The sequence below is a fragment of the Mastomys coucha genome, unplaced genomic scaffold (assembly GCF_008632895.1).
Source record: "Mastomys coucha isolate ucsf_1 unplaced genomic scaffold, UCSF_Mcou_1 pScaffold15, whole genome shotgun sequence".
NCBI classification, from domain to species: Eukaryota; Metazoa; Chordata; class Mammalia; order Rodentia; family Muridae; genus Mastomys; species Mastomys coucha.
This window is the reverse complement of record NW_022196897.1, coordinates 147,655,564-147,668,039: the sequence shown is the minus strand read 5'-3', so window position 1 is coordinate 147,668,039 and position 12,476 is coordinate 147,655,564. Positions and strand designations below refer to the sequence as shown.

At 41.7% G+C, this 12,476-nt stretch overlaps 1 protein-coding gene across 23 annotated transcripts in view; it reads left to right on the top strand.

The window, feature by feature from the left end:
* Ptprt (protein tyrosine phosphatase receptor type T) overlaps nt 1-12,476 on the top strand; it is a 1,176,099-nt gene that overhangs the window by 970,537 nt on the left and 193,086 nt on the right. For 13 of the 23 annotated variants that reach the window (XR_004119009.1, XR_004119008.1, XM_031372635.1 and 10 more), the window contains one exon: nt 10,121-10,278. Coding sequence is in view for 21 of the 23 variants with exons in the window: in XM_031372635.1 (XP_031228495.1) it covers nt 10,121-10,278 (158 nt within the window). In the remaining 2 variants the exon portion in view is untranslated. The remainder of the gene's footprint in view (nt 1-10,120; nt 10,279-12,476) is intronic. The other 10 variants (XM_031372630.1, XM_031372632.1, XM_031372629.1 and 7 more) reach the window with 1 other exon arrangement.

The following is a 12,476-nucleotide window of genomic DNA, read 5'->3' as shown; positions in this document are numbered from 1 at the left end:
AGAATGGAGCCCAACCCAAACATACGAGATGATTGTGATGTATGCACAAGCTGTACAAGTTGGAGAATCCTTGCTGTGCACCTCTGTGCACAAAACCTCTGAACAAAGCCAGTTTCTACAACAGTAAGGGCGAGTCGGTCAAGTACAGCCACTATTGTACAGAATAGTGTTGAATCTGAAGTTATGGGGAATTTCAAATATGGAATTTCATTCATCCATCCATTTATATTACATAATAAAAGCATTTAAAATATTGTACGAAGTGCTGAGCTAGGTGCTGGAGCATAAAACACAATTAGAAACTAGTCCTGCATCTCTCCATATAATCTAACATCTTACAACTTGTGTAAATAGAAATGGAACATCTGAGCACCTGTGGGACCATCTACCCTGGTGTCTAGTTCGGTTTGTTGTCCTGTAAGCAAGATTTGCACCAAGAGATGGGGGACAAAGGTGCAGACAGAAAACAATAGTTACCTTGGTTTTCTTGGTGTGCTCCTGTCAGGGAGCAGATAAAAGTAAAATGCAGGCGCTAGTGAGATGGCTCAGCAGTTGAGAACACTGGCTGTTCTTCCAGAGGTCCTGAGTTCAATTCCCAGCAACTACATAGTGGCTCACAACTATCTATAAAGGGATCTGATTTGTAGGTGTAGCATGTAGGTGTGCTTGTAGACAGAACTCTCCTACACTTAAATAAATACATAAATAAATAATTTTTAAAGGTTAAAAATAAACAAAAACACTCAGATAATGCCAAAAGAAGAGATACTTCATTCTTTGGAGTGGATGATGGTGATGATAGTGATGATGATGATGATGATGATGATGATGATGATTTATATTTGTGAACATGTAGGTTCATGTGAGTATGATGTTGTATGTACATGTATTTAGAAGGCCTGTCATTCCTCAGATATTTGTTTGTTTTCATTTTCTTCATTTTTTGAGATTATACTTGCATTAGTTCTCCCTTTCTGGTCTCTCTCTGGTCTGGAACTCACCTAGTAGACTGGACTGGTTGGCCGACAAATACCAAGCATTCGCCTATTTCTGCCTCGCAGCACTGAGATTATAAGCACGGGCCTCTATGTTGGCTTTCTTTTATTAACCGGGACCTGGAGGGTGAACACCACTCTTCCTGCTTGCAAGGCAAGCGCTTTCTCAACTGAGCTATCTCCTCAGACACAAGTGACTATCTTTAATCAGTACAAGTCATGCAATAGACGAGATTATACCTGATTATTCTACAGATGAGGAAACTCCCACTACCCCCATGAAGATGGAGACTTTGCCATGATTACATCGAGAATTCCAAGCTAGGCAGTCCAGGGCTAAGGTCAGTACTATTACCATAGCACTAAAATCGGAAAGGCTGCCTCTCTAACCCAGGACTTTCAGAGCACTGTGGCTTGAAAGCATTCAGGATGACACCCAGCATCCAAACTGTGGGTTCTGCCCTCAAAGAGCTGCTCCCCTCTCCACTGTTTATCACTCAACAAGCATCGTGTACAAGGCGTATTCTGTCAACAGCATACCCAGGTGTAAGTACGTGAAAATTCTTTATCACTGTATCTACCCTGGAGCAGTAAGAGAATTCGCAATATTCCACACTAGTTCACACATGTGGAGACTGAATTATGGAGAAGTAAGAAACTACCTACCCAAGACTACAGAGCTAGCAAATGATAGACTATATGGTGGGAGCTGGCCAGCAGTCTGGCTTAAGAGCCCATTCTTTTCCCATTGGGCACTACTTCAGGCTTCTGGGACAGTGTATCTGTCCAGATGCACATATGGAAGCGGCCTTTGTGTATGTTGCATGCTGTCTGCTTGGCTGGATCTCTCTGGGCTTACGCAGGACCCTTTCCAGTGGGAGTCTAACTGCACCTCAGGTAAAAGAAGAGCCTGTTTCAGGAGAGGCAGACACGATTAGAAGAAAAATGCAGAGATAGGCCCACAGAGGCAGGTGACACAGAGAGCTAGATAGCAGAAAGCGGGAGGTGACAGGTGGTGGCCATGGTCCCTTGGGCATTCAAACCAAAATAAGATCTGCTGTTGCTACTCGTGTAACTTTGCCAACCTTGGAAAAGAGGGAAAGCTCCAACGCAAAGAGAGGGAGGGGAAGGACCCAAAGTCTCAGGATAGGTGCCTAACAGAGGCAGTAGGAAGACAAGATGCTCAATGTGAGATGTGAACTCTCTGCAGATATGCACATGTGTGGGGGTCTGATTGCCTGGGAGGAAGGGAACCAGAGGAGAAAGCTGTATGCTTTGACTGACAGAAGAACAACAATATTCTTAGAGAGCATCCAGACACTTGACTACCTGGGTTTGAATCTCAGCCGTGCCTCTGGAAAGTTTGTGTATTTTTATGCGAATCTTTTTAAGTCTGTCTGCCCTGCTCCTTCATCTGTGAGCTGTTGGCAGTACTGCTCACCGTATAGTTATTAGAGCTAACCCCCCACCCCATACACTGTGCATATCTGCAGAGTCATTGAACAGTACCTGGAATAAAGGAAGTCCAGCGCAAATGCTTAGTAAATGAGCACAGTATGTGTATTATGTATTTTATTATAACTATATTGGTTTCTTAAAGCTACTATGACACAGTTTTGCACGCCAGATGCCTTAAAACAACTAGAATTTCTCCTTTGGCCTGCGGATATGGCTCAACTAGTAAAGTTTTTGCTATGCAGGCATAAGACCCTGAGTTTGGTCACCAAGCATGGAAAAGGGGATGCTTGTTTAACTTATCCTCTTAGCATTGCCAAAGTAGAGACCAGTGACTCCCTGAGCAGATGGGCCACCCAGCTTAGAATCCTTAGGAAGCTCCAGGCCAATGAGATGCCCTGTCTCCAAACACGCAAGGTGGCTGGTTCTTGAGAAACAACACCCATGTTGACCTCTGCTTCCATTCAGATCAAACACAATTTATGTGTACCCACATAAACATATAAACACATCAAAATTAAATAAAATTAAATAGCATTTAAGGATGGCTGGCGATCTGTGGTGTTCTTGGCTAGAAGCTATATCACTCCAGTCTTTGCCTGGTCGTTATGTGGCATGGTAGCTTACTCACACCTGAGTCAAGGGACTGGGCATTAATGTCACACTGTTTGCTACCACGGTCTATGTGTTAACTATTTCACCATCCTCAACTGGGTGTAAGAGAAAGTGCTTTAACACACTATAAACCCTGCACACACGCATGGCCTTAATTCATACTATTGACTCTGAAAGAATAAAGGTCAGCCTCTACCCCAGTTACTAGAAGTCTGAGTTAGTGGAGTTTGGGTTTTGAGGTTTTTATTTTGCTGTGTTTGTAAGAGATTGGAATTGTGTGTAAGGTGTACTAAATCCGCTTTTATAAAAATGTATTTTCACTTTCACAATTTCATCTATATATATACACATATATATGCATGCACACACACACACACACACACACACACACACACACACACACACATAAAATCATATATAATGCGCTTTGCCTGTATCACCACCACCACTACTTCTTCTCCCTCCTGACAAACCACTAGTTCTTTGCAATAAGTTCCTCTCCTACTCTCGTCTGTTACTTTTAATGGCTGGCTTGCATGAGGATGGGTGGGAGGGTTATTTACTCGGGGAAGAACATTTGACCAATGCGTACACCACTGAGAATTATGACTTCCTCTCTCCCCACAACGATTTACTGCCTCTCACTTCTCAGAGAGGAGTGGGGCCTCCTGCACTGTATCCCCTCTGTGTTGAGGGGCTCAGCATTGAGCAGGCTGAGTCCAGGCAACCAATGTTGCTGTGCATTCCTGGGTGCAACAACTATGCCATGATCAGACAACGGTGTTCCACGGCTCTCCTTCCCATCTTTGGGCTCTTTTTGCTCCTCTTCGATGATGCTCTCTAAGCCTTGGAGAAGGCAAAATGGATACTTCAGTTACGGATGAATACTCAGTACTCAGCTATTCTCTTCCCTTTTATCCACTTTGATGTGTTATGAGTCTCTTCATTAACTATTGCCACTTTGGAGAGAAGCATTTCTGACCAAGACTAGAAGAAGCACAGGTCTAGCTGTATAAAAGTTAAGTATTTAGAGGACACTTTGTCACCTTGTCCATGCAGCAGACCAACAGCAGTTTATTTGCCCTGTCGCCTCTGACCTCCTTCTCGTGGACTGGTGATCAGGTTTACAGTGTCAGGAACTCGTTCCCTCCTTCCACCAACCCGACAGCTGCCAGCCAGTCCTCTATCGGTCATCTCTATTGTACCAGTGGCCACAAATTTCCTGGTAGGTTAGTATCGCAGCTCAGAGGGCTCACAGCTGGGTAAAACTATTGATAGCTTTTATCCTCCAGCAGGCAGCCAGCTTTTCCTTCTGGCATTATAGGAGAGCTAGCCAGCAGGAAGGAAACTTTGAGCTCACTTACAGCTTGATTTCTCAGTGTCCTGCCATCAAAGTATGTGGTTCCCTCAGCATAGGGTAGTGTCATCTAATTTGCATCTCTCATTCCATCCCTAGAAGAGAGGTAGGAGAGTGTTGGAACAGGTGTCTGAGTTTAAAGGCGAGAAGCAGGGACTAGGTTCTATGGCTCCTTCCTGTGTGCTGTGTGCCTGGACTAAGAACCCTCTGTCCAGGCTTATTAATAGGGAGTCTCTGCTATGAAGTGGGAGACTAGTGTAGTCCTCTTTCTTTTACTAGGGGAAATCGTAGATAGTCAGTCATGTATTGCTGTACTCTCTGTCTATAAAGTGTGTGAAGAAGGCTTGCTTTTAGTTGGTACGTTCTCTCTTTACGTTCTCTCTCCTTCTCCCTCTCCCTCTCTCTACTTTGCATTCTATGGGCTACAATACCTTCTTGCTTCAAGGCTCAAGTCTCTGAGAGTTACCAAGATATTTTGCCCAAAGATGCTACTGAAGGGTGGGTCAGAGACAAAGCTATCTAGGAAGGAAAAAGTGCCTGGCCAGTGTCTGCCCAGGAGAGTGTACATGGCTGGTCATTTCCAGGAAAAAAATCTTTAAAATGGAACTGCCAAGATTTCCAGTAATAATCTAGATGCTGCAAGCTCCTGTTCCAAGACAAAAAGAGACAGGGGGAGGGGTGAGAATGGTGTAGGACTCCATTGTTACCTCTATTCCGAGAAAGTTTCCAGTCTGTGCTTGAGCTCTTCCCCAGTGGGGATCCTCGTATCCCCAGCAGGAGCTGGAATGGACGCCTGTTCGTTTTGTTTTATCAGGATACCCTGTTGAGCAGCCACAAGTATAATGCAAGTTCATATTAACTACTTGTCCAAAAACCTCAGGAGCAAAGGAGAAGAAAATTATTTGAGGAAAGGGATGAAGAAGTCTTCAACAGGAGAGAGTGCTCTTTTAATTGGTTCAGATTACTGTTTTGAAACATTCTCTAGCTCTAGAAACGTGGTCCATAGCAGAGGAGTTCATAGGCTTCTGTGTGCTCTTTTCTTCAGCTTTTGGTACCCCCTGCTGGAGAAATCCTGAGACCTAACTGACAAGAATCACAAAACCAATAGAGAAACATTTGCAAGTTCACAAAAGCCTCAGTACTTGAGTGTTAAAGGCCCTGAGGTTCTGTACCTTCCTTAAGGAGAGGACCACCCCAGAAGTCCTGACCCTTTTATGATGCTTGGGTGTTTTGTTTCCTTTTTAATGTTCTGTGACTTGGGATAGTCTGTGGGATCTAAAGTTAACAACAACAACCACCAACAAACAGACAGTAAGATTTCTGTTACTAGTCCACTCATTCTGCCAATACCGTAAAAATAAAATACTGAATTATCTACCAAAAATATTCAGAGGCACAAACTGATGCCACGCAGGGTTCCCCTTCTCTTTGCCTGTTACTCATCTACTTTTGAAGTGGTTATAATTTGTACTTAGAGCAGGATAGCCATCTTTTCTACACTTCAAATCATAGACATCTTAAATGGAAATTTGTGCAACAAATTTATCGAGGGTGGGCTATGTGCCAGATCCTCAGCAAAAAATTGGAGTAGGTATATGGAGTCAAAAGCCCTTCTCCCAAGAGGTGCTTCCTAGTGGGTGAGAGTTGAGTGACTAACACAGGAGAGGAGGTGGGCTTAGCAGATATGGTGTCGCTATGTTACCCGGTCTCCAGCCAGAATTCAAACCAAGGGTTAACTCTCCCATAGCACCGAGTATTTCTTCTCTGCGTTCTCGATCTCTGTAAGTCTCCCTGTCTGTACTTACCTATTTAATGCTTGTCTTCGTCATTTATCTCTGGGTTCGTAGAGGGTCAAGGTGAAGAGGACGAGGTTTGTTTTACACTTAGCAGAGCTTGATACATGTATGTGCTCCAATATCTGTTCAAAGAGTGAGTCAGCCAGAGAGGAGAAAATTACAGTCCTGTTAGTGGAGCAGCAAGAAGCCTCAGAGAAGGTCTGACATTGCAACGACTTTCAACTTGAAGGATGAAGAGAGATGCTCAGTGGAAAGGAATAGGAAACCAGCCAGGCCAAGGGTGTTGAGCAATGTGGGGAAGGGGAATAGTTCCTGTTTGCTAGGAGGTGTGGCCAGGAGGCTAAGCTGAAGCCCATTGCATATTTTAAAGATGTTGGGTATTTTCAGATTTGAGTTTTCTCCAATAGAGAAAAAATAAAGTAAAAGGGGAAAGATAAATTAAATTCTTTGGTAATGGCAAGAAGTATCAATTTTTTCCTGTTACCAATATTAGTTCTAATTTTTAAATTCTGAATTTCAAAGGATAGAGACAGATCTCTAGCTTTGAGTTTGTTTTGTTTTCTCTGTGCCTCTTCCATTTCCACCTTTAGGGTTGTGTTTATTGCCAAGACATTCGTATAGGATGTCCATTACCAAAACACTCACACAGGACTCCTATCACCAAAACAAGCAGGAGGTTTCAGCCAGCCATGGGCTACATAACCAGGACACTGCTATGGTTTGGAGGAGATCCATTCCAACACCAAAAGATTGCAATGCTATGAGGTGCTTTGGAATTGTAAAGCTTAGTGGAGGTCTCTAAGTCAAAGGAGGGCATTTAAGACCTCAGCATATGCAAATCATTTTGCTTCCTGGCTCTTGTCCTAAGAAGTTTGCTCTGCCTGCTATAAGCATATAAAATCTTCAGCCCTTGCTAGAGGCAGAGAAGAAGTGGGGTCATCCAGTCAATGACTAGTAACAAACCTTTTCTGTTAAGAAGTTCGTTGTCTCTGATACTTTTTTATGTAAAGATATCTAATAAAGATGTCATATAGCTGATGTTTATAGCTTAGTTTTTAAATTTTTTAAATACATTCATGTTTTGGAGAGATTCAGTCTTTTTTCATTATTTTTCTTTTTTTATATAGGTATTTGGCTCAACCCAAATATTTCTATAAAATGTCATTTTTCTAAGAAGCAGTGAGACCTCTTTTGGATATTATTATTCCTTTGGAGGCCGATGATTTGTGTTGAAGACAACTCTCTCTATATTATTCTACCCTGAATGGAATGAGATTGGCTAGAAGTTCTGCCCCGAAGGAAATATTAAAGCCTCTGATTCATACTCATTTGTAGTTCTCAAGTTAATTCTCTTATCAGATTTTCTTTTATTTCCTGCTGGGGCAATGTGAGCGAGCTTAGATGGAGGCAAAATATCTGCTGTATATCCTTTCAAATTTATGATTAAGAAGGTCATATATACATTTTTAAACACACTGCTTTTTGATAATGGATGAAGAATAAAATTTTGAATGCCATCAGCTACAAAATTGTTCATTTGTCTTATGTTGCTCTTCTCCTTGCCTGTTGATTGACTGATGATGGTAGGAAGGGCCAGGCTGAGCAAGGCTTGATTTCTTGTCCTCCTACTGTCTATCTGAAGCATTTCCACTGACACAACAGTCTGCCTGTGGCCAAACCATTAATGACCAAAAAATGTGTTTCTTTTCTTGAGTGCAATTCCTTCCCTGGGCCAATTTTTAGGGATAAACAAGTGAAGAATTCCAGTTTAGGCTGCATGGATTTTAGATTATGGTCAAATGAGGAATTGTAAAAGCTTTTTTCTTCTCAATCCAGATTCCTAGATCCAGGTTCACTCTGTCCTTTTCTCTGCCATGTTTTCTACTGCAGGAATGTGTTCTTCAGGGACTCCCTCAGAAGGGTCCCTTAACACCTGTAGCTTTTAATTAGATTCAGCTAATGAGAACTACTAAAGAAAGTCAGAGGATGGGGAAAGAGGAGTCAGGGTATTGTGGCCCATGATTCCCTCTGTGTGCTCTTCTAGGGCTGACTAGAAAATATCTGCCTTTCTGGATTTTTGTTTTCAGCTCTTAGGGATTCTGATTAGACCTTCACCTGCTTGTTTCTCGGGGCCCCTAGGTGGGAAGGGTGTCTTGTCTCTGTGTTACATCATCTTTCTGTCCCCAATAACCTTTTTTAACAGTCCGTTTCATAAGTAAAGACAAATTATCAAATTATCTTCATTTAAAGGTGCCATCTATACCTCCATATTAGACCCATGTTCTTAGGAGGAGGCTGTCAGTTGGGAGTTGGTCCCAGATAAATCCTTCTAAACTACTTCTCCACCCAGATTTATTCTTTCCTTCGGTGCTCCTGTGGAAAGGAGAGGTCATTAACTCTTGAAATGACTGAGACATGGTTTTTATGTTAGTTAGCTTCACCTATTTAGGATGTTTGTTATTTCCAGGTGGAGACAAGAATAGTAAAGGTTAAGGTTAAAGCCAGGTTCTGGGAAGACTAGAGCAGTAGACTCGGAGAAGTTTATCCTTGAAAGACTTATTTAGCCTATAGCTTTCCATCTGCCAGGGACATATCGACTATATTTAGATATATGTATGTTGGGAAAACCTATAGGGACCACATGCAAGGAAGGGTCATCATATTTTTATCTTCTGTGATATACCTAAGCCCCATCATTTTAAGTTTAAGTGAAATAGATTTTTTAATCCATAAAAGAAGAGGCCTTTGACCTTTTTAGTTCCCCAGCGAGGAATCAAAGTCACTGTCACTTGGTATAATTCAAAGACAGGTGGAATTCCACAGTGAAACTGCTTGGAGGGGTTGAGACATTGGAATGTGGTCAGCTGAATCAGCAAGGATTTCATAGCAATGTCCATGTGATCACTGCCATTTATGTGCCCAATACTGTGCTCTGTGTATTGTATGTACTGCCTCATTTAATCCTTATGTCTATATGAGGCTAATCCTCATTGTGTAGAAGAGTTCAATGGACAGAGAATAATGAACCTGCGCCAGGCAGGCAGCAGAGGTAGGCTATGAACCCATGTCTGTCTAATGCCAAAAGAGGTTCAGCCCCAGTAGTTGGTGTCAGGACTACTAGGGGATCTTGGTGGCTACATCTTCAGGTAATTCAGATTTACAACAAACTTTGAGAAATACTCCTATATACTATTATTATTATAAAGGCTTCCAAGGTTGTCTAGGCCTATTGCTCTTCTAGGAATGTCTATGAATCAGTCCAGCTCTGGAGTCTCTTTCTTTGAGCTAAAAGACTAATCTTTACCTTCACCAACCATCGACCCCTACTTTAGTCTATTGCCCTATGGTGAGTTCTTTCATTAGTTAACCTCTGAGAAAGGCTGAACTGTATTCCTTATGAAATACTCAAGCCTTATCAGTTAAAATGTAAGTCAAAGAGATTGTTAGGTCCATAAAAAAGCCTTTGAATTTTAGTTCCCTGGTGAGGAATAAAAGTCTCAATTTCTTGGTATAATTAAAAAAAAAGATAGAATCGGGACTGTTGTGGAGGGGGGTTAGTTGCACAAGAACAGGAGCATCCTTACCTTTTCCTCCCTCTAAGAAATTGGGGGATCTATCATAGAGTCTCTCTGATTTCCCATTATAAGCTCAATTATATAACATGCTTATTCTATGGATAAAACAACTTAAGTTGCATATTTCCTACTACATTAAATGATTTCTAGTTTCAGAATGACTTGTGTTTACTTGACCCTGACCTTGGAGAGCCAGCTTTGCCTCTACTTTTATTGAATGAACTAAATAATGATGCTGAGGATGAGGGATGGGGAAAGAGACCACCCTACTTTCCCAGTCCTCTAATGCAACTAGAACCATCTGACTGTGATTTTTCCCTTGCACATGTCCCAAAGGAAGCTGGCTAAGAAGCAGAAGGAGACCCAGAGTGGAGCCCAGAGGGAGATGGGGCCTGTGGCCTCGACTGACAAGCCTACCGCCAAGCTCAGCACCAACCGCAATGATGAAGGCTTCTCCTCCAGCTCTCAGGATGTTAATGGATTCAGTAAGTCAAGCCAACTAAGATGAATGGAGTATACATGGTTAATGTTGGCCCAGATGCCTCTCCTAGGATCTCTCTCAATGACCAAGTCCAGGAAATCATGGTTTCCTGAGATATCAGAGATGAAGGGTCTTCTCCCTGGAAAAACTTTAAGGTAGCCCAAACTGATGTAAAAGGCATATTTAAGAATATAGGACTGGGGGTGTAGTTCAGCCAATAAACATGTCACAAGAGCATGAAGACCTAAGTTTGGATCCCCAGGACACAAAGAAAAAGTTAGCCAGGGTGGCATGTACCAGTAAGATCAGCACGGGAGAGGTGAGGACAGGGTGATTCTGTAGGGTTCGCTGGCCAGCCAGTCTAGCCTAATCATTGAACTCCAAGTCTTAGGAGACACCATGTCTCAAAATTAAGGTAAGGAATGATTGAGATAGTTATACTAACTGCTGATATTCACATATATATGCATGTACACACTTGCAAATACATGCACATTTCTATAAACCATATATACCAAAAAATAGCCAACTAGAATCTATGCCTAAGCAGATATAATGGGGAAAAGTCATCCTAAATAGAGCCATGTCAGGTAGCTAAAAATGAGAATAGTTACTAAGAAGAAGAAGGAGGAGATGACTTTAAGCCAAAAAAAAAAAAAAGCATTCCATACTGAACTTTCTGGCTGACAATTTTCAAGGCTATTTCACATTTCCTGTGTAACGTAGATGAGTCATGGAATGACTCTGTCTCTGGCCCTAATATTTCAGAAACTGGGGTTTAAAGAAACAATCTCTAAAACTGCAAGACTATTGGGTTCCATGTCCATACTGAAAACTGTACTTCCAAGCCCAGTTTTATTAGGTCAAGACTATTTTCATCTTCAAGTAGAGTTAATAAGGTGTCCTTGGTTAATATAAGTAGTTTAAAGTCCACGGTTGGCCCATCCAAATGAGAACTCGGATGGCTGGGTGGTTATAAGCCTATCTGGTGGCCAGGCTTGAGAAAGCTTTCTTTTGCTCTACTTTCTCAGCCATGCTATAAGCTAGTTATTTCCTGGATCTGTTAAGAAGATAGTAAATTTTCACCATATGTCTTACACATTATAGACAAAAGAAACTGCATTTCATAAAGACTGCTTTAGATAGGCTCTGTGTGGGAGATGTGGAATGATGAGAGCACAAGAGAATAAAGGAAACCAATATAAATGTTGCACCATCTATGATGAAGACACACTGGGTTCATTTCTGCCATCAGTCTATGAGACACTTAATAGGGCTGAACTTATTTGGTAGGTGAGATAGATATGCTTGCCTCAGCTTCCCAGAATTACATAGATCATTTCTCAAGGATTCATGATCCCAGAAGCTGGAGCACGGCATTAAACTTGACAGATTTTTCCAAGCAAAGTGATAGATGAGAGACAGGACGGGGACTGAGGGCCATGGATTTTCTAATGCTATCCAAATGCTTCTTAGAGACAGTCTGGTTAAGCACTCAGAACTTTGAGGATGCAGTGACTATGTACAAATGGAGGAGTGTTGTCTTTTGGAGCAAAGATTAATTTAAATCTACTATACCCCCCAAAAGAGACTGAGAAGAAAAGAATACTTATATCCTTTAACTGCAGTCACCAATTGGTAAATTTTTTTCAATATTGACATCTGGTTGCACTTTCTCTCACTGAACAGAATTTTCTGAGCTATTTAGATGTTACGTTGAGGTTTCTAGAACATTCCATCTCTAGAGATTTAGGTATGTGGTTCCTATGACATAAAACAGCTCATCATCATACCACAATAGAATTAGTCTTCTGTAAGAACAATGGTGTTGTTCCAGTGATATTGCAGATGCAAGTCCACATTTAAAGTTCCTGTGTGTCCCCAGAATATGCTGGATCTTTTGCTATAAATCAGGATCCAACCAAGGTGCTAATTTCCATTTGTTTTCCTAAAGTCTCCTGAACTTATTTGTTTCTTTCAGGAATCTGACTTTTTTTTCTTTTTTTCTTTATTAGATGTTTTCTTTACATGTCATACAATATCTCCTTTCCCAGGTTCCCCTCAGAAAAATAAGATAAGATAGAATAAAATGAAATAAAAACAAAAACAAACCCCTGTTCCCTCCCCCCTCCTGCTGCTCACCATTCCACCCTCTCCTGCTTACTGGCCCTGGCATTCCCCTACACTGGGGCATAGAACCTT